The sequence below is a fragment of the Schistocerca piceifrons genome, chromosome 4 (genome assembly GCF_021461385.2).
Source record: "Schistocerca piceifrons isolate TAMUIC-IGC-003096 chromosome 4, iqSchPice1.1, whole genome shotgun sequence".
In the NCBI taxonomy this organism is placed as follows: domain Eukaryota; kingdom Metazoa; phylum Arthropoda; class Insecta; order Orthoptera; family Acrididae; genus Schistocerca; species Schistocerca piceifrons.
The window spans coordinates 145,405,198-145,430,403 of record NC_060141.1 but is presented as its reverse complement, the minus strand read 5'-3'; the positions used below and the strand labels follow the sequence as shown (position 1 = coordinate 145,430,403).

The window sequence follows — 25,206 nt, the reverse complement described above, 5'->3', positions numbered from 1 at the left end:
GTCAACAATGAAGCTGAACCAGGTGAGGCATCTGGGATTTGGGGAGGTTAGGAAGGATACCTCTACATGGCACCCGAATATGTTAACACAGGATGATGCGATGCAGCTGCCCATTGCTCTGTCATGAATCTGTTTGAAGGTAATACCTTTGAAGGTGAAGTAATGGAAGCTGAGGACATAGTTGGTGATAGTGACCAGGAAGGAGGTTGTGGTTTTGGAATCTGTTGGGCACTGGGAAAGGTTGTGTTCAATAGCGGTACGGCTGTGGGCATTAAGGATGTTAGTGTAAAGAGAGGTGGCATTAACAGTGACGAGCAGGGGACTGTGTGGTAAAAGAACAGGAACTAAGGAGAGTGGGTGAAGGAAATGGTTGGTGTCTTTTATATATAAGGATAAGTTGCTGGTAATATGCTAAGGGTGCTGGTCTACGAGAGTAGAGATTCGCTCGGTGGCAGCATGGTTAACTGGCCACAATGGGGTGTCCTGGCTGGTTGGATTTATGGACTTTAGGAAGCATGTAGAAGGTAGGAGTGCGAGAAGTGCTAGGGGTGAAGAAAGAGGCAGACTCTGGGGAGAGATTCTGGTATGGCCCTAAGGTTTGAGGAGGGTCTGGAGATCCTGTTGGATTTCTGGAATGGGGTCATTGTGACAGGGTTTGTAGGTGGATGAATCTAACAGCTGGTGGAGTCCTTCCGTCAGGCAGTCCCTGCGGTTCAAAACCATAGTAGCGGAACCCTTGTCAGCAGATAGGTTTATAAGATTGGGATAAGTTTTTAGGTGGTGGATTGCAGTTCTTTCTGTGGATGTAAGGTCAGCTCACATGTTGAGGGGCTTGTGGAATGATGGTGAGGTAAGGTTTCAGGTTAAGAAATTCTGAAATATTAACAGACAGTGATTTGGGGGTATGGGGGTGGATCATGGTTGGACGGAGGAGTGAACTCAGTCAGGCAGGATTCAACATCGGTTTGGGGGCGAGCCTGATAAGTAGGGTTGATGGTGAAAAAGTATTTCCACTGCTGGGACCCGGAGAAGAAGAGAAGGTTTTTACCAAGTCCAGCATGACTGAATTTGGGAGAGGGGCAAAGGTTGAGGCCTTTAGAAAGAACTGATACTTTTGTGGGACTAAGGCTTTTGGAGGAATGATTCATGTCTGTGTTTCAGGCCGGTTTAGGTTCTGGATTCAGTATGATGGTGAGAGGGAGTTTCTGAGGCTGTGGTACATGTAGGTCTATGCAGGGTTTATCAGCTACGAGGGGATGGCGTAAGGGGTAAGAGGTTTGGAGACTGTTGTAGAGGTGGTAGTCAGTTGTAGTGCAAGGTGGGGAGTAGAAGGTGAACACATGGGAGAGCTGAGGTGGCTTTGTATATGCTGCTCTAGGTCCTGAAGGATAAGAGTTTCAATGTGAGTCATAGGATACAGCTACAGTGGAACTTCAATTTTACATCTCCCCAATTTTACATTTTTCGCAATTTCGTGCCATAAATTCATAGTCCCTGTGAAAAACTCATAATATCAATGCTAAAAATTCCCTGATTTTACAATTCTTCCTAGTAAGGTTTAACTCGATTCTACATTCTTACTCGACATCTCACTTGACTTCATCCTGTTTTCTTCCCATTGACATTTGATGTGACTGAACGAGTTATAAGTGGTGACTGAACAAGTTATAAGTAGCATAAAAGACAGTTTGCACCAAAGATGGTGGCAGAGTTAAAGGCATATTTTAGGCCATTGCGGGAAGTGGAGATGTGAGAGAGGAAATGCTGACATAATCTACAATCCGCATTGCCAATACAACTTGCAACATTTAGCTTCACAATGCAATTATGATACAAGTACTGCTAGATTGTGGAAATAATGGAAAAACATGACAGTCTACACAAAGTGTTCCGCACCAAGCCAATACATGACGAAGGTGCTCACCAGCCACCACTTTTTCTTGTGCCACTTATAACTCAGTCTTGTCCACCATCTTTGTGTCCCACTTGTAACTCAGTCTCATCTATTTGCATGTATTTCCGATGTACTGTATTCAACAACAATACAGAGTGCCAACCTTTTAAATTCAAACACTGATTCTCGAAGAATATGCTTGGTCAGAATCAAGGCCCGTGGGCCATTTCTAGCTAGTGAGCTATTGTTGGCTGGTGATTTATTACGCCACCCTAACAGCCAGTGCAGCCACAACATCAAATAAATACATGTAAAATAAGCTCGCCCCTTTGTTTAGCTCATTATGTAATAAGTTCACAGACCTCATTCAAAATTACTAAAAGTACTGTATTATAAAGTACACACAGGCATGGAAGCTATAAATGAAAGTTTGTATGAGAATGTCACTTTTCTCCACCCAGGTAGCAAACAAGAAAGAAATTTCAAAATTTTACACCATATAATATATCCATTAGGAAAATCAATGGTTTTTGCCACTAGTAATACAGTACAGTATGTAATTGAAAAGACTATCACTTTTGCTAATGATGAACACGGTAATTGAGCCATTTCCCAACCCACTACTGCCACAAAATATACCTGAAAACACACAGTTCTGGGGGTTATTTAATTATATGTTCACCTCAAAAATAGCAAAAATTGATAGCCTGTGTGATGAAATAAACTGAAAACTGTGAAATATGGTGAAAACTGCCAGAATATAACATCTCATATGTTTGTTTCCCACCTGCAGCCACTAACTGTATAGCATGGTGATGTCATGCTAATGCAGTGGCTTGTAGAATATAGAGCGATAAACAGCAAGCTTACTTGGCACCCTTTCCCAAAGTATGGCTGATGCGATCGGTTTATAGCAAATGGAGTGACCATGGCTTCCACTAACTTATAAACGTAACGGATTGCTGGAACAGAGACATGCTGAAATCACAGCAGCTTAACTTTATGTCATATTGATTAGTATAAATAAGTACCACACATGAAGGAACACTTGTGTGTGTATATAGACACTTTCTCGAAACATGCTGTGTTTACACTACAGCAAGTGAAGAGTTCGAAGTGCAAACACTGCACATTGGTAAATACTGCAGAATGTTCCACTTCGACCACTCGGCTTAGGATGGAGTAGATTTCGAACTACTTTTTGCAGTCGTGATGCCACTAGTGGGCTTTAGACCATCAATTTTTGTGAGTGCATGTGAATGACCCTAGTGTGAACTGTGTGCATTTCAATTATTCATTTCCTTTGTAGTGTGCATGCCACAATATGCTGTTTCAAAGCAGTGGCACATTGCAAATGTATCACAAACACATCACCTTCATCATTAATTGTCCATTAATAAAGCATCAAAAACATAAGGCTTCAAGAAATATTATAACAACAAAGATAAGACACAACTGACATGAATTAATCTGTAACATAATGAATAATGCTGCGACTTACACATTTAGGAGTGGTAGGTTCGCATCCTGCTATACGCAAAAAAAATTTTCCTTCTTAGCGTTGCTACCACATTCTGAGACTTTGTTATGAAAGTAATACAAGTATGTTCTGCAATATTTGATCTTATTTAAAATTTCTGTCTGATTAGAAAACAAAGGATGAAATAAATATTTGGATGTCCATTTCCGAATATATGGTGATTTCCGTCTGTGTGGTTATGCAGGGACCTAAGAGAACAACCCATATTGCTCTGGGTGTAATGAGCAGCAACCAAATTCATATTCTTCCTTGTCACAAATTCTTCTCTGTTTATTTCTGAATATGTTGCGATTTCTGAGTGTGTAGTTAGCTAGTTTAATTGCTGAGACTGAAGCAAGTAGCAACAAAATTCATATTCATCCTTCTAACCAAATATCTGGCTCTTTGTTTACGAATTTCTGATGATTTCTGAGTGTATGGTTAGGCAGGAACCTAAGAGGACAGCCTAAATTACTGCAAGTGAAACAATAAACAAAAACATTCATGTTCTTCCTTATTACAAATATTTCGCACACTGTGCAACCACAGACACATTCCGGTAAAGAGCTCTAGCTACAACTAAGATTCTCCTGTCACTAAAGTCGGGTTCACACATGCAACTGATGGGGCACAACAGCTTGTGGCTATCTGTAGTTGTACTGTGAGATATCATTCACATAGGACGCTATAAATTCTACATAGTTGCACAGCTTTCAATGTGGCATCAGTTGAAATCATATTTTTGGGTATGAATGTTATAGTGTAGCTTATGGCATTAGAGCTATGACAAGACTTAAATAGAATGAAGATGAAACCCGAAAGTTGGATCCAAAAATAGATTTTGCACAGGGAGAAATCAGGGGCCACAAACACATTTGTGAAAGAAATAACACCCAGAGACAAAAAAACTGTGTACAATAGCAAGCTAGCCAACACCTGGCACATAAATATCACCTGCAGACACACTATTCTCCCAGGAGTTTAGAATCCTATTGTATTACTTGGTATAGGCATTTCAAAAAACCAATATTTAGTTTAAAAGCAGCTACATAACATTCAGGAGCTATTTCCTGCATATAATCCACAATTTAGACAATTCTTGGTCTGAAACACAGGATGTTTATACAACTCGCTTTTTTGGTTACACATCTTCATTTTATTTATTTATTTATTCATCCAGAAATCTAAAAGATTGTCAGATATGCCATTCGTTTGCAAATATCACGTGAGCGCGTACATGCAAATATAGTGCGCGCCCACGCGCACACACACACACACACACACACACACACACACACACACTCTGCTGCAAAAAATCAACGTAGGTTGCTGTTCTTCTCATTCCAGAAGCTACGAAAGTGCACCTGCTGACCACCGTTTTCACTTTTTCAGTATTTAAAACACTAAAATCGAATGCAGTATAGCAGCGATTACTCCATGATGACTGTGACAGAACGCTCGTATTTCGAAATACTGCCACCAGGGAACAGTGGTGGAAGAAAAAGGCCGCAACAAAGTACAACCAAGTTGAACTTTTTGTGGCATGACAAAAATTGTATATCTTAATTTGCACCATTAAAAGCTGGGAGTTCACACTTGCAATTGCACTGCATCTGCAATCGGAGATACTTTCATCGTGTGTGTGACCCCAGCTTAACAAAACATCAACTCGGCGGTACAACAATCGATAAATTGAGAGCCTCGTTTCTGGTCACCATTGCCAGTGGCTACAGAAGGAAAACACACACCCCCAAATGTTAGATCCCAATGCCTTTCTCAGTACTTCACTTTTCCATTCAATTCACCATGTTCATCAATTTTTGCTTTTTTCTGGGTGAGCACAAAGGAAAGAGCTCTAAAAAACCCGTGTTTTGACTTATAATGTGTGGTCATAGCATGTCAGAAAAGAGCTCTATTACCTAGTACCGAGACAAAAATTTCAGTTTTTTGACGAGCTTTTCTTGCTGTTACACACCTGTGATTTTTTAAGAACTGAGGACATTCATTACTACAAATTATTGTATAAATATTGTATTGAACATTTAATTTCCTTCACTTATACAGATTTTATATGATGTATTGGAGAGGATTACGAGTTTTAATCGTATATGCCAATTATATATGTTTTTGCTCAAATTTAGGGGGTTTTAATGTTTTCCTTGATTACGCATTTTTCTCAATTTTACGTTTTTTAAATATGGACAGCACTAAAACCTAAAATAGGGGTTTCACTGTATTTGGGACTATAAAATTGGAGAAATTTACAGATGAAGAGAAGGTACTGCAAGGAGGTTAGCACCTGATTTACATAGTTTGGCAGGACTAGGTTGATGAGAGCTAACGACCAATGGAATCTGAAAAGTATGTAAATTGAAGGAGAAGGGAGGTGAAAGGAAAGAAAAGGGAAGTGACTAGTGATGTCAGCTGCATCGGGACTTTTCGCAGAATCAGCAGTGAGGAGATCCTGGCTTCAAATCCCAGTATGGCGTAAATTTTCACTCAGCACTGCTGATTCCGCAAAAAATCCCAATGCAGCTGACATAGCTAGTCCCTCTCCTTTCCTTTTCTTTCTACCCCTTCTCCTTCAATTTACATATCATATATCACAGCTGTGAATTCAGTGTGGTGTCTGTTCTTTCAGACATGTCCAAAGGAAAAGATGGAGGTTATTGTGGAAGGAGGGGTTGCAGCCCCTTCCCTGCCCCCACTCCAGCCCTGCACAGCATTATATTCCACCAACACATCCACAGTCTTTTTACTTCTCTCCTTTTCCATTCCCCTACCCGTCTAACCTCCCGATAGCACCCAGCTCCCCTACCCTGTCCCCATCACGTCCCTGTATGCTCCCACAAGCAGCACTTTACGGTCCCCCACACCTATTCTGCCATCTCTGCCCCTCCCCACACCAGCTTCGGCCTTACCCAAGAATCTCAGTTGTTTTTCCCATCATGTGCACTTGCTCACTGTCCAATCTCTGAGGCCAGAGAGACTGGTTATGTATGTGTGAGTTGTGTTTGCGTCCGCAAGCGAGTGAGTGTGTGTGAGTGTGTGTGTGTGTGTGTGTGTGTGTGTGTGTGTGTGTGTGTGTGTGTGGTGTGTGTGTGTGTTCTCTAAATCCTCGCACAAACGAAAAAATGGCTGACATCAAAATAAGTGTCCAAGGAATAGAAAAGCAACTGGAATCACTCAATAGAGGAAAGTCCACTGGACCTGACGGGATACCAATTCTATTCTACACAGAGTATGCGAAAGAACTTGCCCCCCTTCTAACAGCCGTGTACCGCAAGTCTCTAGAGGAACGGAGGGTTCCAAATGATTGGAAAAGAGCACAGATAGTCCCAGTCTTCAAGAAGGGTCGTCGAGCAGATGTGCAAAACTATAGACCTATATCTCTGACGTCGATCTGTTGTAGAATTTTAGAACATGTTTTTTGCTCGAGTATCATGTCGTTTTTGGAAACCCAGAATCTACTATGTAGGAATCAACATGGATTCCGGAAACAGCGATCGTGTGAGACCCAACTCGCTTTATTTGTTCATGAGACCCAGAAAATATTAGATACAGGCTCCCAGGTAGATGCTATTTTTCTTGACTTCCGAAAGGCGTTCGATACAGTTCCGCACTGTCGCCTAATAAACAAAGTAAGAGCCTACGGAATATCAGACCAGCTGTGTGGCTGGATTGAAGAGTTTTTAGCAAACAGAACACAGCATGTTGTTATCAATGGAGAGACGTCTACAGACGTTAAAGTAACCTCTGGCGTGCCACAGGGGAGTGTTATGGGACCATTGCTTTTCACAATATATATAAATGACCTAGTAGATAGTGTCGGAAGTTCCATGCGGCTTTTCGCGGATGATGCTGTAGTATACAGAGAAGTTGCAGCATTAGAAAATTGTAGCGAAATGCAGGAAGATCTGCAGCGGATAGGCACTTGGTGCAGGGAGTGGCAACTGACCCTTAACATAGACAAATGTAATGTATTGCGAATACATAGAAAGAAGCATCCTTTATTGTACGATTATATGATAGCGGAACAAACACTGGTAGCAGTTACTTCTGTAAAATGTCTGGGAGTATGCGTGCGGAACGATTTGAAGTGGAATGATCATATAAAATTAATTGTTGGTAAGGCGGGTACCAGGTTGAGATTCATTGGGAGAGTGCTTAGAAAATGTAGTCCATCAACAAAGGAGGTGGCTTACAAAACACTCGTTCGACCTATACTTGAGTATTGCTCATCAGTGTGGGATCCGTACCGGATCGGGTTGACGGAGGAGATAGAGAAGATCCAAAGAAGAGCGGCGCGTTTCGTCACAGGGTTATTTGGTAACCGTGATAGTGTTACAGAGATGTTTAATAAACTCAAGTGGCAGACTCTGCAAGAGAGGCGCTCTGCATCGCGGTGTAGCTTGCTCGCCAGGTTTCGAGAGGGTGCGTTTCTGGATGAGGTATCGAATATATTGCTTCCCCCTACTTATACCTCCCGAGGAGATCACGAATGCAAAATTAGAGAGATTAGAGCGCGCACGGAGGCTTTCAGACAGTTGTTCTTCCCGCGAACCATACGCGACTGGAACAGGAAAGGGAGGTAATGACAGTGGCACGTAAAGTGCCCTCCGCCACACACCGTTGGGTGGCTTGCGGAGTATAAATGTAGATGTAGATGTGTTATCTACTTTAAAACAAGGCCTTTTGGCCGAAAGCTCATTTTTTTAGGAGTCTCTCTTTTTGTCGAGGCTATCTGCAACTCAACATCTCCTCCTCTTATACAATGAATACCAATCTATCTTTCATAAGGCTGGCTGGTGTGGCCGAGTGGTTCTAGGCACTACAGTCTGGAACCGCGCGACCACTACAGTCGCAGGTTCGAATCCTGCCTCGGGCATGGATGTGTGTGATGTTCTTAGGTTAGTTAAGTTTAAGTAGTTCTAAGTTCTAGGAGACTGATGACCTCAGCAGTTAAGTCTCATAGTCCTCAGAGTCATTTTTTTTATCTTTCATAATATTGTCATCATCATACTAGATTTTCCGTTGTTTGATTTTTCCAAAACCTAGAGAACGCCTTTGAGAACTTCACTTTGATAGTGACGAAGTGGTACAAAGAGAGGTAATATTGTGGCTCCGTCAACAAAGTCACACATTCTACAGTGATGGTATGAACAAACTGGTCTTTCGTGGTCTGTTTGTCGCCAGGGTGACTAAGTTGAGAAACAAATATGTAGGCATAAAGAAAAAAGATGTAGAATATTAATAACATTTGTTTTATTTAAAAATCTTACAGAGTTTTCAAGCACAAAATTCAGCGTTACTTTCCAGCACACCTCGTAAGTAAATGCATTAGTGCCTCCTCAGTTCATATAACAACTGTTTCACATTATTCATTAAAGTTAAAAGTTCACAAGAAGGGAAATAGCACACTTAAAGTTTTAGGGTGGTTACTCAAACTTGGCAATAAAATTCCCTGAGAATTCCAGATGTGAGCAGGAAGCTGGTGTCAAGAAGCTCTTGATAAACTAATGGTGAGTGTGTGTTGTGGGACGGGGGGTGGGGGTGGGGGGAGGGGGAGGTGCAACGCACCACAATAATGACTTTTCTTTTCTCTCAGCTGCACTGTATATCAGCCATAGGCAGTAGTTTGCCAGCAGTTTCCAGTATTTAAACATCAATAATTTATATGGAATAATATTCATATAATGAACACATTTTGAAATATTCAGTATTTCCAGATTTGCAATTTATAAATGGCATAAATGGCTGGTCTTCTGGGTTTGAAATTTTTCCAAGCAGGTGGTCACTCTGTAATTTAAGAAATTCTTCACACTTTCTCACATGTAACATAATTCATCTTGCGTAAAAGGAAATTTACTTCAAAAGTAACTCTTTTCAGACCACCATTTGCAAAATCTTTCCACGGCCTGTTAGAAACATAAACAGTTGTGATGTCATGCTCATCAAAAGTAGTTTGTAGTAACAAATTATTGCATAGTCTTTGTCCTAAAGCCTTTGACACATTTTGTTGTCAGTAGATGCCTGCATGGGCACTGTGTTTTGTTGTCGTAAATGGCATATTTTCTTGCAACTAAAGTTTTATTTTGGTGCTATTCTCTCATTTATGTTTATTGTTGGAGTATTATTCTGTAGTAATGGACTGAAGTATAACTCTTTATTAGAGTATCAATTCTTACAAAACTTAAACTGAAAATTAAAACAATGAAAAATTCCCAAGCTTTTCCAAATGAAACAGCTCCTGGGTTTTTCCCAGATTTCCTGGGGCATATACACCCTGTTATAATCTACATACACTATTGGAAGCCATTCAATTTAAAATCCTACCCTTGAAGAATATAATTCCAGTGAAGAATTCTGTTGAAGATGCTATGGTCAGCTTAACCCTTTAACTGCTCTGGACAGGTGCCTTTGTACCTGTCCCTGTGTCCTCTGAACGTGTTTACGCGTGCCATCAGTCCTACCTGGTACTCTGAATGTGTCAACACATAGACACGATCAGAGTAACAGGTAGGACTGGTGGCGTGTGTAAACACATTCAGAGCACACAGGGACAGGTACAAAGGTGTGCGCGTTAACACGTCCAGAGCAGTTAATGGGTTAACAATAGAAAAATTCTTCAGCAAGGAAGGGCTGTGGAAACACTGAACGTGACAACCATAAAAACCCTATACTTGAGGCTGATTTAGGATATTGCAACTTCAAAAACATTGAAGAAGCTGTTTGAAATGCTGCTTGCACAGACAGATACTTTTATTGTTATCTACCTCCAAAGCATTCTGGTCACACTTGACAGAGCCTTCATCTGTTCATCACACTTGAATAATACTATAATGTGTTCATCTAAGAATGAACCTGATGTAAACATTGCACTACGTATTCTTCTACATTTTTCTGGAACCTCAATGGATTTCCGTTTCACGTGGGACTGCAGCCAACCTTTCTCGAGTACTGTCAAGGACGATAATAAGGGTATGTATTGTGCTGTGCATTACGCACACATTGACTTAACGATAATATGGGACAACAGCTTTACCGGCGCATTTAACTTTGACAGTACTGGCCAGTCAGCTGGTACAGCAGTGACATGGCCAGCTGCAGTTCACATGTAAAAAGGGACGAGCAGAGAAGCAATACAGCTTCGAATGTCAATTAATTTATAAGCGGAATGAAATAATACACTGCAGATCTCCCACAATACACTCCTTAGATGACTAGATGAAAACCTCAACACGTTATCATTTTTAGCTAATGTACTATTGTAATTAAAAACAAGAAAGATGAAAATTCCTGACTTACCTACAGGGTAATTTTTCTGCATAAGCTGAGTGTAACATATGAGAGTATTGAAGGATTTCACTGTATAGTTAAATATTGAAGCCACTGATGGTATTACTTACACTCAGTCATCTGGTAATCTCTTAACTCCTTCCTTATCCGAATCCGAGAAATACATTTCAGTTTTGGGAGTGTCACCTGCTACGTTGATAATGAGCCTATCGACAACAGAATCCACGAAGCCAACCCGGCGCAGCATTTTCTTTTCTTCTTTTATGACGAGCCGTCCTATATCCCTCCAGCGTTTGGCAGTGACATGTGAAAAAGATGTGTGTGTTAGTTCCAGTACGTCTGGTAGCTTAACAGTCTTGTTACTTCTCGGGCCAAATCCAGCAGCTTGGCTCCAGATCAGTTCTGTTGTGTTCATATTGTAATGGTACAGTAGCAAATGTAAAAATGCAGCATTTGTATGATGTGCTCGATGCTGTGAAAATGATTGTTTCTCATGTTTCTTTGATACTTTTGTACCTCTGTGGTATAAAACGATGGACATAGCCCAAATAGAGAGGATTTGATTTCTCATTTCTGCCTTAAAAAATTAAATTGTTTTGTTTTCTTAATTTAAACAACTTTTATGAACAGTCTTTCATAAAACATCAATAATAAACAATTCTTATTTGAAATGGAAACAGAAATTTTGCCTCCAATATGTACTCAGAAACAAGAAGACGTGCATTATTCATAAGAAATGATGATGAGTTTTATAATTATGAGATGTAGGTATTTCAATTTTAACAAGAATTTTTTTTTTTCTGGCGAGATTTGAACCAACGGATGAATAACCATATTCCGTTGACATTGCCACACACTACCGACTACACTGAACATTCAACCTGTTTGTTACTCAACTGCATTACATATGGAGCTGGAAAAACAGAGCTGGAGAAACTTCAAAGCCAATTATCTCCATAAATTTATGAAAAACATTAAGAACAGCCTATTTCTTGGAACTTTTTAATGTGTTCCACATGCATGTTTCACTACGGAACAGAGAGCAGCCTCAGTCATTTTTATACTGCACATTAACAGTGTGACAATCAGAGCACAAAACTGCAAAGGCTGTGACTGTACACAATTTCTGAAATAAATACTACACAGCTATAGTGTGATTAAGAAAAACATTGATGGCTGTTAATGCATTTGAATATCTTAGAGTTTTCTTTAATGTAACTTAGTAATGAGATATCTAATACATAAGGAGGATCTACTTCCAAGAGCGTAACAACGCCAGTGTACATGTGCTATGGTGTCTGACCAATCATTACATTTGTGTTTTTTTACATCAGGTTTAATCTTATGATGAACTAATTATAGCGCCAAATTCACAACATAAACAGCATCCTCCAAATGTTGTGTAGTACTACATGGGGATGCGGTATTACACACTGTTTTACAACAATGCATACAATCACAGGTTTTCTAAAAGCTACACCAACTTACTGGCTCCCAACCTCAGACATACCTCTCCACTTGAAATCTGAAGCCAGGAAACATTGTTACATGAGTATATGAAGAAACTGGATAACCAAAATATTCCTATGCACGACTACGTCCCAAGTGCTACATCTGATATGCTGAAAGCCTTACAACTACCAATAAAAACTGCTATAGAACTTCTTGATCAAGGACTTGATATGTGCCATAAACAGGAGCAAATATGTATCCAGCAAGTACCATCAAGAGTACAAACTAGCATAAATACATGCACTAAACCAGAAGGCATCAACCTGGATTGATATTCATGGAAAACACACAACACAACCCATTCAAACCATAGACTAGGCAAGGACTTCCTTCTCAAACAGAAAAAAAGTGCCTGATACATGTTGCAGTTACACTGAGACCCACAACTATCCAGCAGATTGCAGTTGGTTGGTTAACTAAGTCCAACACATTATGCAAGACTGTTGTTTAACATAATATCCAACCAATGCTAATGACTTTCTGAAACACAATCTGGACACTGCTGATTTAATTAAAAAATTAAATTTAATATTAGACATTTTTTCCACTATAGTATTTTGCCTACAAGTAATATACTGCACTCTAACATTTTACCTATTCTTCATTGGTGCCAGTGTCTAACATAATGTATCTAATGTAGCTTGTTGGTTGTCATGCCCACATAGAATGCAGCACAGTGGTTGCAGCTTAGCTTGTAGATTACATGACTAGTTTCACAGGTAGCCCTGCCTTTGATGGGATAGGTGACAGGATTGGAGTAGTTGGTGGTGGGATGATGTATGGGACAGGTCTTGCATCTAGGTTTATTACATGGATATGAGCCATGAGGTAAAGGTTTGGGAGCAGGGGTTGTGTAGGGATGGACGAGTATATTGTGTAGGTTCCATGGACAGCGGAATACCACTGTGGGAGGGGTGTGAAGGATAGTGGTCAGGACATTTCCCATTTCAGGGCACGAAGAGAGGTAGTCAAAACCCTGGTGGAGAATGTAATTCAGTTGCTCCAGTCCTGGATGGTACTAACTTACGAGGGGAATGCTCCTCTATGGCCGGACAGTGAGACTGGAAGGTTGAGAGATTGGAAAGATAAGAAGAAAAACTGATGAAGCACAGGACAGACATGTACTTACAAGGATAGATCCCAATAGGTGGGATCGATGTCCTGGAACCACCTATACGGTGGAGCAGATTAGAGTCCAAGATATCAAACCCTGCAACTATTCACCATAAAGGTGTCTCATTTTCAAGCAACTGATAAAAAAGAATTTCTTCTGAACCATTAGAGCCTTGACTATAGTTCACCAATTTGAAAATGGTGCCACAGCCTAGTGGTTAAGTTGTTTGGCTGGTATGCTGAAGGTTGTGGGTTCGAATCAGAATCAGGCAGCATTGCACATGGCAGTTTACTGTTGAAATTAAGATTTATTTTAGGCCTTGACACTCCACTTATTTAGTTGTTCATTCTTATTACCATTTTATGTATCAATGCTGCATGACTGCAAGCATATGAATGTAGTATGTTTGTGCTGAAGCAAATGTATGAAATAATGTGTTTCTCTCTTTTGTCGTACTTGCTAGTAGTTTCTGTGTCTTGTCATTGGATGTGTAGCAGTGTTAGTATAGGTCACAACCAGTCCAATTAATAGTTAATTGTGAATAATAATTTGGAGGGAAACAGTTTAAAAAGTGTGACACTGCACTGCAGTATACTAAGTATTCAACACACAAGTAGTTGCAACAGTTTCTGTTTAAGGTAGTTTTGCATAACATCAACAGAGTCACTCTTCCATTACACAAACCACAAATAAAAGCCATTTCAGCCCAAACACTCACAATTAAGCTGCATTGAACTTTAAGGTACTTAAGGAGCTAGTCTACTACACAGTGGAGTGATGTATGTATAACAGTCAGTTGTATGGGAGCACTGTGAGATGGATCAACATGACAGAATGACAGAAAGGAGCTACTGTGTTTGGAAATGCCCGTGAATGAAGCTGCTCAATTTGCTTGTGTATCAACAGGGACTGTCTAGCTTTCATAAGGAATTTAACTTGACATAAGAACAGTGGTTACAGAAAGATCCTAACTGAAAGGGGCCAGAGGCTAGTGTTAACGCATTTTCAATGACAATGAGTTTCAAGATTGACTGGAATTGCTGCCATTAGTTAATGCTGGTACATCTCAAACTGTTTCTAAGAAATAACTGACTGAAGTGCATATCGATGAGTTGTAATTTCTTCTCTTTTAAAGTGATGCATCAGTGCCCTGATGGCCCAAAGAAAAATAAGCAATCAATTCAAACCAGACGAAGCATGTGAAAAAGGAAGGGTACCCATATAAATATGGACGGAGCGCCTGACGCATAGCAATGGCTACCTGGTAAAGCTTAACTGCTAAGCTTACGACTCGAACCAAACTACTATAGCTGTACTGTCATTCATTCGACCTAAATTGTGTCTCATATTACAATGGCCCAACTTTGTTTTGATTTGGAAGTGCGACCTAAAAATTTTCTCTCCCCTTGAATTTCGAGTCTCAAATTTCAGGTGCGGCTTAGATTCCAGTAAATACGGTATCGGGTGGAAAGTAGCAATCAACATTCCCGTGATTTCATAGCTCTAAGGCAGGGGTAGTCAATCTTTTATACCTACCATTCACTTGTTTTTATCTCCATTAGTAGTAAAATTTTCTAACTGCCCACCAGTCCCAAAGCAATGATGATTTATAAAAGAGGGAAGTAATTTTACTTTACAAAATTGGTGGTATATTTACAGCAAATTAAAGCATATAATAACAATTACTTATCAAATACTTCATGTAAAATTTTATGAAAACCTAAAGAAATTTTTTTTAAATCCTCTATCACCTACCGTCCACCATGAAATTTGCAATGACCACTAGCGGGCTGTAGGACCAGGTTGACTACCACTGTTCTAAGGGATCTAATCATCTATGATTGGCAGCAGGCAGATATGGCACATCTGAACAAACTTGTGGACTTCCTTTCTCACTGAACTGAATTCATGATCAACACTAGTGGCAGTGTTACATGGTATTAGTGTCACATCTCCTGAGGGTTACTAATTTTTTGTACAGTGTGCTTACAATCATATGGAGGGGGTGGAGAGGGGGATGGAGGAGGTATGAAACAGATTTTGTGACTGTACTAAGGATTTCTAGATAGAATGAAACAAGTTATCTTCAAAGAACTGTCATCAGCAAATGAAATACATTCAGGTGTGACCCAGGAAAGTGGACTGGGACCCTTGCAGTTAATGTATATTGACCCTTTCACAGCTGCTAGGGCCGAGTGTCCATCCTGCCTGACTGGCTAAAAGGGGGGGGGGGGGGGGGGGCAAACATGATGTGCGCCTCGCCAGTGGGCAGCTGACTTAGCCATACGACCACTGTAGACTGTGTCCATTGTTGGCTAATCCCTCGTTCCAGTGTGCACAAAACCACTTTCCAATCTTTTCTTTATAAAATCAGTATCACACTGTACAGCCACGAAATAGAACTTCAAAACTAATCCAAGCTTTCTGTTGTACATTTACCTGGGTTAAGAAACAGTTAGTTTAGAAAAATGATAGAAACTTTCCTCTTTGCAATTGGGAAATTCTGTAACTTGAGATTTACACTAGCAATACATGTGCCCATAGCCCATTACAATCTCATTAACTTCAGACCAATATGTGTCAAGATATAAATCTGAAGTGAGCAGTTTCTAATGAAGACACCCAAAACTCAGATCGTCTTCTGTTCTGTACAGCCGCAAAAATTGCCGAGAAACTGCAAGCATCTTCCTACAAAAAAAATGGTTCAAATGGCTCTGAGCACTATGGGACTTAACTTCTGAGGTCATCAGTCCCCTAGAACTTAAAACTACTTAAACCTAACTAACCTAAGGACATCACACACATCCATGCCAGAGGCAGGATTCGAACCAGTGACCGTAGCGGTCGCGCGGTTCTGGACTGAAGCGCCTAGAACTGCTTGACCACCACGGCCAGCCATCTTCCTACACTGTTTGCCTTTTGTAACATCTGATATATCAGTTCTGTACTATAATACGTGCCCTTTCACACTTTGTGTGTTTGGATCATGTATACTTTGTAAATTAGAAAATCAGATTAAAGGTACTTGGCTGTGTGTGCCGCTTTCTGTTCAGCATGGCCATGAGAGTTGCTAAGAAACTGCAAGTATTTTGCTACACAGTTCTCCTTTTGTAACATCTGATACATCAATTCATTAGGATAATTCATGTCCTTCAGAGTATATGTATTTGTGTCATTTGTCTTGTGTATGTTAGGAAACAAAACTATATCTATTCGATGGTCTTGTCAGCAGAAAGGCACCAGGAGCAGGTTAAAGCTGTAGCACTTTCCAACATTAAAAAGAAGACAAGTTAACGATGACATTGGCAGTGATGCGAAATGCAGACAACAGTGAGTCACCATTCTTTTGTGCACATTTACCTGCTCCCACTCCCAGCCATCAGGTCTTCCTGCCTGTCAGGTGTAAATGAATGCTTTAGCCATATGGCTGTTTCACCTGCCATGCGTACATGTATGCCCAAAGCCATCAGGGTGCCCTGCCTGTTGGGCATATATGTATACCCACAGCCACGAAAGGATTAATGACCAGGCAGACAATATTAACGGTAATCTCAGTAACAGCCTCGAAATAGTGTTTAATATCACTCACATCTCAGTTGATTGTGTATAGCTTGACTAGCTACACCAACATTTCTGTGGAAGGAGTTGCTTGTTGTGAAACATTAACACTCGCACACAGTAATGCTTAGTTAAAGTGTCTTGTTTTATGTACATTGTATTTCCTCTTTGTTTTTCTTTGTACTGATGGTTCCGACATGAATAAAAAAAATTAAAACAGCAGTTTACAAATACAAACCCCATCACAAGAACCTCATTCACGTTCCTATACTGCCTGAAATATTCATTTCCAATGATCGGCTCCTTATCTCAAAATATTCAGTTTAAGATTCTCCTCTATTTGTATGATTTTATGTTTCAAAGTTTGGAAAACCTTTCTTTCTAAAACATTAGAATTACATCATTCTTTTTAATCCACTGATATCACATACTATTTAGTACTGTGTAAGGGATTAAATATAACACTGAAGAATCTGTTAGACATATTCTTGATACAAAGACACATCCTATGAAACTGTAAACGATAAAGAGTGCATGCTGAACAGACAAAATACCTTGGGACTCTCATACTCTCAATTCTATCTTCCAGTTGTCACTTGCATGTAACACCATATTTAGTGGTGCTGTAGCTGGTTTCACTTCTTTAAAGCTGCAGTTGCCTAGTCACAGAGGTAAGTGGGAATATGGAGGACAGAGCAAGAGAGATGAGTATAATCCTACCGATGGGAGAAAACATGACAGGCCACATTTACGTGGTAAAGAGGTAGGTTGCTGAAGGGATACAAGCAATTAGAATGGCAAATGGGGGAGGGGAGGGGGGTGGACGATAGCAAGTGTTTTGCAAGCATGAAACTAAAGATAGATTCCAAATGAAGATTTTTATATGTTTACCATTCTTAAACATTTATTTTGTCCAATATTACAAATTGTTAAACAGATCTGTGTTCTCATATATAACTTTTAACATTAGGCTAAAAGATAATTTTGTCTTAAATCAGTGCTTACATATCCGGTGTCAGGGAATGATTACCACTTCTGGGCCACACAGAGACCGCTCCCTTCTCGTTGTATCCTGAGGGACTGACTACTGCTGGGTCCTGAACACCACAGTAGATCACGTAGTCCTATAAAAAATAAATAAAAAACTTAAAGAAAATAAAAGAATCACACACTTTTGTCCAAGAAATATGGCATGTGGAGCAATAAAAACATCTGTTGGACAGGACAACTATAATTACAACATGCACATTGTAAATGATTAACAATCAATATTTTTTTCTAATATGAATTAGTAATTCTGCTTTTTCTTTTTCTTGTGTTTTCTCTTTAAACTAAGACATGATCATGTGTGTTACTCTGAAAGTTTAAAAAATACAAAAGTCCTTCACACTACCTTCTTCAATTTGTATGTGCTAATGCAATGTCTCAAGCTGATGGTTAGTGGTCCAACAACATGCCTCTTTGGGGAGACTATCCAAGAACCAAGCAAAAACAACCACTTTTAGGGGCACTAAATGATCTACAATGTTGGTTTATTGGAGTAACGGACAGTTCAACTGAGAAAATGTAATAAATAATTGCTGGTCAGAACATACATTCAGGAAATAACATTAATGGTATTGCTAACACACTACCTAGCTTTCGGAACTAACAGCTACTTATCGGGGAGGAGAGAGGGGTGTGTTGGTTACACAGGAATGACAGATCATTCAGATCCAAGGATGAGAGAGACCTAGCTGTAATGAATGTACCATCACCCTCATGACAGGTGAGTCTGTGTCATCCTGGGGTCTGAGTAACATGCCTTTCCTTTTTAACTTTCCCCAACACAACACACTTTCCTACCCGAAAAGCAGCAATTAGTACTGAAAGCTAGATAGTTTGCCCCTCTACTTTTATAGCAGTACAAACATACATTTCACTTCCTGAATTTAAAATGCAAGATTAACATATAAGATTACAATATAACACACTGTCTATGACAAGATCATTAGAGACAATGCACAAGCTTGATTGGGTAAGATGAATAAAAAAAATTGGCCATGTTGCTTTCAAAGGACTTGTTCAGGCAATTGCCGTAAACAGATTAGGGGAACAACTGACAATCTAAATGAGGAAGGCTGGACAGAATTTGAACTGCCACACACCTCAATGTGAGTCCAGGGTGTTATCACTGCACCATCTCATCAGTTTTTTTGGAAAGAGAGAAAACACATGAGGTTAAAGCCAGATTAGGGTAACAATATAATAATTACTAAGGAGAGTATGAATGTATGTGGCTCAAATTGGTACAGTTATATTGTCCTGTGTTTACTGCTGAACACTGATTATGTTTTGGCAGAAAAAGACATATGTTAATGAACTGCTAACCATTAAAATAGCAACACCATTAAGACAACGCACGAAAAAATGTCAAATTGACACCAGGTATACAACATGCTTGGCTGCACAAATGATTAGTATTGCTGTGTAACCATTCAGTACTGGAAGGACTAACACCACCTACATTTTGTACACAAGGAAAGATTAGGCACAGCAGGTTATTGGTTTAGAAATCACATTAGAAAGTTGGTGGTTTGTGACAGACTGTGTTATAACTCCTGCAGAAAGGAGAAATGAATATCAGCAAGTGTCAGAATTTGACAGCGGCAAGGTTGTCACCCTATTGAGAATGCATTCTGCAATACTGATGCTTGCAGTGGTTAATATCCCACGAGTGTTACGCGAATATGGAATTGATGAGTTCAAAAGGGCACACTCAATTCTTGTTCAGGATTTCAGCAACACAAAAAGTGCACGAGAGAGCAGACATATCATTAGGTCCCCCGTGCAGGATCACACAGCCATGTCGCATACAGAGGCAGTAAAGCTGCGTATGTCTCCAAAACACCTTAGAATTTCAGTGTGGTGCCTATCACTGTCATTTCCTTGACACGGCAGCCGAAAGAGGCGCAACTAGCCTATTGTGGATTGCCCAATGGACCACTACACATTATGGGTTTCCAGCTGAAGGACAGCAACAATACCATCAATATTCACTTCCTATTCACAATGTTTTGAAGATTGTAAGTGCTCCAGTTACTATTGGTTCAACAGCAAAACATCACTCTATAAGCAGTGTAACACATTTTTAGTTCATTGACTGGCTGATTTAAATACAAAACAGAGTGCACAGAAGTTGTACAAATGAAACCTTTAAATCTTTGGACCTTTCACATACATTTTGGAACCATTTAAAATGCTTGGAAAATGAGTCTCTTACTCATCTTTCAAAACTAAAATTAAGTCAAATAAAGCTAGGTTTTGATTTTGATGAGCCTGTTATGTGGTAATAAAACAGGTTTTATGCATGGCAAATATTTCAATTGTTTATAAAACCTGTACGACCTAAAAGTGAAAGTTCTCCTTTTCAGGAAATGTAGAACTATATGGTACTAATCAACAGAAAAAAAATCAAAATTCTATGTATTGGCATTTTTGAAAAAAAAAAAAAAAAATTCTATAAATTATAAAAAAAAGTTCAGAGCACTATAGTAAAAGAACTTTGACATGTAGGTCCAAATGGTGGATTTCTTAGTAATCATAAAGCAGTTATCTTTCAAATAAAAAAACCCAACAAAATATCCAGAACTGTTCCGGAGATACAGCATTTTAAAATTTTTTCCAAAACCGCTTCTTCAAAATGGTATGCGCAGTGTCATTTTTGTAGGGCCGTATCTTGGAGCAGAAATTTTTTTTGGAGAAAACAAACAAATAAATGTTCCTTACTTAGTCCTTCATTTTAACATATGCTAAATTCAGTAACATCCAAGACTATGAAGGTGAGATTTTTTCCTTGCCTGTCTGAATTGATATGGGCAATGCCAGTTATTTTTTTATGTATACTGAACTGGAAGGGGTGGATGGATGTAGGGGAATGTTCAATATGTGCCATCAGCTTCGAACAGTGACACAGGAAACACACAAATGCCATAAACAATATGGTGACTTTAAACTGATGTTATTGGCAATTTTTCACACAGGCTAAGCCACAGATCAGTCTGCCACCACAAACAGTTCTTCCTTTCTTTCCAATTTGTTGGCTTTGTCAACTAACAACAAAAATGTGAATATATGCAGCAAAAGGTGACATGACAACAGCCATTAACATTCCATCATTGGTGAAAGCTGACAATTTGTAGCAAACATTGCTCTTTTTCTAAGATGGGTTAAACCTACTGATAACACGTGTTAGCTTTGAACAATAATGTAATAAGTGAACAAACAATGTGCAAATTGGCGAAGCTAATGAACATTACGAGAATAACAATTCTTGTTAGTGCATCTTATGCACACTTGTGCCGGATCTTTAAGTCCTCCATTTAGATTATTTCATGAGTTGAAGCAGATGGACATACCATTAAGTTCAACATTTGTGTCAACTGAATCTACCAATCTCAGATGTTAGCTTTCTCCTAGATGTAATAATAAAGTGTCATATAATTTCATACTTGAGGAAACAAAGTGCACAGAACAGTGACTATATGTATTCTGAATCGAAATTAGTTTCAGGAATACAGGTTGTGGTGATGACTGACCTGTATTGTTGCACAAGGCCTAGCGTAGGTTGTAAAGTGATAGTTTGGGTGTGAGCTGGGGAAGCCAATGACTGTGTATACAAAACCAGTTCTGGTGAGTTACTGATAGTGTATCCTGAGCTCTAGTTTATGTTGAAGACAAGTTTGGTTGTTACTTGGCTAAGTAGCACAGAATGCTTCACTTAATCCCAATATTTCCCTTCTAGGTTTGTAGGGGCATAGAAACTCATCCTCAAAGTAACAGTATTAATGCTGTGCGGTAACAACTGTGTCAAACACACAATTCAATAATAAAAGTCCTACACACAAAATAATTCTTTTATACAGAAATCAATATATACTAACCTTCATGCCAATGAATGAGGCTAGGCCCTTCTTTATCTCAGCAACTGGTGAATGCATGTGAATAGTTGTTGGTAGGCTAACACACAGAGGATGCTTCTCATGAGAAACCATCTCCAGGACTTCATGTGTAAGGTGAGGCACAGACCCACCCTAAAAAAGAAAAAGTTGGAAAATAATGAATAAATTCAACATTATTTTGTAAAAGAAATACAGAGCCCTATAGTAAAATTTATTGCTACAGCTATGTGCCATAAACTGCACTATAAATGAGAAAACTTAGGGTTCGGCACAGTTCTATAACGCAACAAGCACAAGTATGATTGTAAACTGCACTTTTCCTCCAAGATAAAACAATCATAACAAAGCTTTTGCAACAAATCTTATAAACCAGCATCATCTGTTGCACAATATACCTTCGTATACAAGAGCAGGAGAGGTGTCTCTAGCGCCATCTCCGGCAAACGTGAAATCTCCGTAATAACTCCAAGTCTTCCGCACTTTGTAGCGTTTTGTAAACAGAATTTCATTTTTGTTGTGATATAAATCTCTGTTCTGAGACAGAAGGCGCCACTACCAAAGTAAAACCCACGACGATACCGTTATCACTTGCTTATTTCACATTTGTCAATTTCGCAATACGCACGTCCCGCTACTGCTTCTAAACCTACCCCCACTCTTGGTATCAAAACAACACACCATTTTTTTCCTGTTAAAAAAAAAATACAGTCCAAAGTTTACTAGTAGAAGGATCGTACACACACACACACAGCTCTGACTGCGCAGATATAAAGCTGCGCAGGCAGATCATTGCAAGAATACAGGAGTTTTGCGCAGAAGTGAGACGCGCGCAAATCTGAAGTTGAGGGTTTAAGCAAAATTGCTCAAACCTGTGGGCACTAACCGTATCAGTGCAGACACATCCGAGCGTGTAGATAGCAGACCGCCCCAAATACGGCTCATACAAGTATTTGAAACAACAGTCTGGCCTTTCTCGCCTATGTGTGGACAACGAATTTTAAGTGGTAGACACGTGTCAGAGCTCTTGACAGTTCATCACTAAGTTTATTGGAATGCATAGGAGTCACATATGTTTTTGGAAAATTAAAAACAAGAAGTACAGCGATCGAGATAAGAAAACAGTAGCTTATAATTCCTTAATAGAGAAATTACGAGCAGTTGACCCTAAGGAAAATAGGGAAATATTCGATCTGGAGCTGGGGATAGGGAAACATGTCAACCAAGTTGTGGTATTTCGACCTTCTCTAATCTCAGGTGGGGAACTGAAAATCCTGACTCAGTGACAAACTACACTACAGCTCATTGGCCACAACTACAATTTCTAAGAATGTACTGAGTTTTAAAAAAATATAAAACTTTAAAAAATAGTATCTTTTAATTATCAGAATTGATATTTTAGGCTACACAACTGCGGCACTTCATAAAATCCTCCTTCAGAGCAGTGGAAATAGTTTCACATGCGTTGGGTAAGATTTCATTCGATGATTGTTTCGAAATTGCAGTAGAAGATTCTAGATACCTGTTGCTTCTTCCTGTTGTCAGGAATCTTAACACCACCATTAGCCGCTCGTGTGGAGAAATTGCTGTCCTAGTACAAGTATTTTTCCGTATTATGCGAGGAGTTATGAGTTTCAGAAGATAATTATCTGTTTCCAAATCCATCAGCAAATAATTTCGCCAATTCCCGGATTCGCCCCACAATCTGAGACATTTTGAATTTATGTTCGAAAACTGCCTTTCCTTAAACAGCCATTGCATGGAGTATTTTGATCTGGTTTTTTTTTTTTTTTTTTTTTTTTTTTTTGCAGTACAAGTTACAAACACAGGCCTTTAGAAAATTTCTTTCATTACAACTTCCTTAATAAATGAAATAAAGTTTAACTTCCGACGGTTTATCCACGATTTGATTCTTGTTGTTTATGTTTTAGTTCATGTTAGGCGACTGGAATTCGTCAACTGCTATCGCAGACTGGGCGCTTTTGTGCCTGCCACGCTGGCCAAACATGTTAGGAGGACAAGTGTCACAACGGAACGTGCAGGCTGCCATTTGATGGTTTTTAACAATAATTAATGTTAACTTTTTTCTCGTTTCATTGGAAGAAGTTTGTAAGAAGGAATAGCGAGATAATAATTAGAGTTGTTAAGCAGCACATAACAAAGATGAAGAAATATATTTATATATTAAAAGACCTTTACGATAGCGATGAAAATCAGAGTGCAACTAAATTATTTCTGAGTTAGCATTCTGATCTCAAACACGCTCATTGAACCCACTACATGAGAAAAAGTCAGAGAGAGAAGCACTGTACCTTTCAGATCTTGCTTTTAAGTTCTCAGTTTTTGCGTCTTGCTTCTCAGTACTTGGCTAGGTATTTGTTTCCATTGATCAAAATGAGACAAGAATTTTGATTCTCAGATGTGTATTGTTCAGAAATTCATTTGCAAAAAATTTTAGGGTGTTGCACTGAAATACGTGTTAATTCATAAATATATTTGTAACAACAGATACATAGAATTACAGAACAAAATGTTCAATTGATCTTCAAAAACGATTGTGAAAATTCAAGTGGGTAAAACATTTTGCAAACAAGTTGTGATCAAAATAATGGAGTTGCTTAAAGAGTAATTATCCGCCCAGGTATCGAAATTTGAGAGCTGAGCAAGTGTGCATGATGTTGAGGTACTGTTAGCGACTTAAAGAGCTAGGGATCTTCACTGTAGCCTCACAATATATATATTCACTTATGAAATTTGTTATTAACAATCTGAACGAATTCAAAAGTAATAGCAGTGTACATGGCTACAACACTAGGAGAAAGAACGATCTTCACTACTCAAGGTTAAATCTAACTTTGTCTCAGAAGGGGCTAAATTATGCTGCCACAAAAATCTTTGGTCATTTACCTAATAGCATCAAAAGTCTGACAGATAGCCATATAGCATTTAAAAGGAAATCAAAAGAATTTCTTAATAGCAAGTCCTTCTACTCATTAGATGAATTTTTGATATAGTAAGTGGGTAATTTCCCCAACCCCTCCCTCCCCCCAAAAAATTAAAAATATTAAGTGTCATGTAATATTTTGTGTAATGTAATATCTTGTCACCTTTTATTAACCTGACGCATTCCACATCATTATGAAGTGTCGTATTCATGATCTATGTAACAAATACTAATCTAATCTAATCTTCTGTAGTGGTGGTCATAGGTTCCAGTACGATGTAGGTTTGGCTTTTAATATGTGACATTTCTGAGCTTGTCCCCTGTATCGATCAGAATGAGCGTGTCAAGCATCACATTTGCAGTGGATGGAGTTTTCATATGTGAAAACTAGTTGTAATGGAAGTAAAACGTAACAGAAGTGAAAATTCA

At 39.2% G+C, this 25,206-nt stretch overlaps 1 protein-coding gene across 1 annotated transcript in view; it reads right to left on the bottom strand.

Annotated features, from left to right (window-relative positions):
- Positions 1-22,516, bottom strand: part of LOC124795330 (queuine tRNA-ribosyltransferase accessory subunit 2) — a 75,863-nt gene extending 53,347 nt beyond the window's left edge. The window contains exons 1-3 of the mRNA XM_047259312.1: positions 22,232-22,516; positions 21,819-21,968; positions 17,902-18,020 (exon numbers count right to left, since the gene is read on the bottom strand). Coding sequence (XP_047115268.1) covers positions 17,902-18,020; positions 21,819-21,968; positions 22,232-22,345 — 383 coding nt within the window. The 5' untranslated portion in view covers positions 22,346-22,516. The remainder of the gene's footprint in view (positions 1-17,901; positions 18,021-21,818; positions 21,969-22,231) is intronic.
- Positions 22,517-25,206: the final 2,690 nt, after the last annotated feature.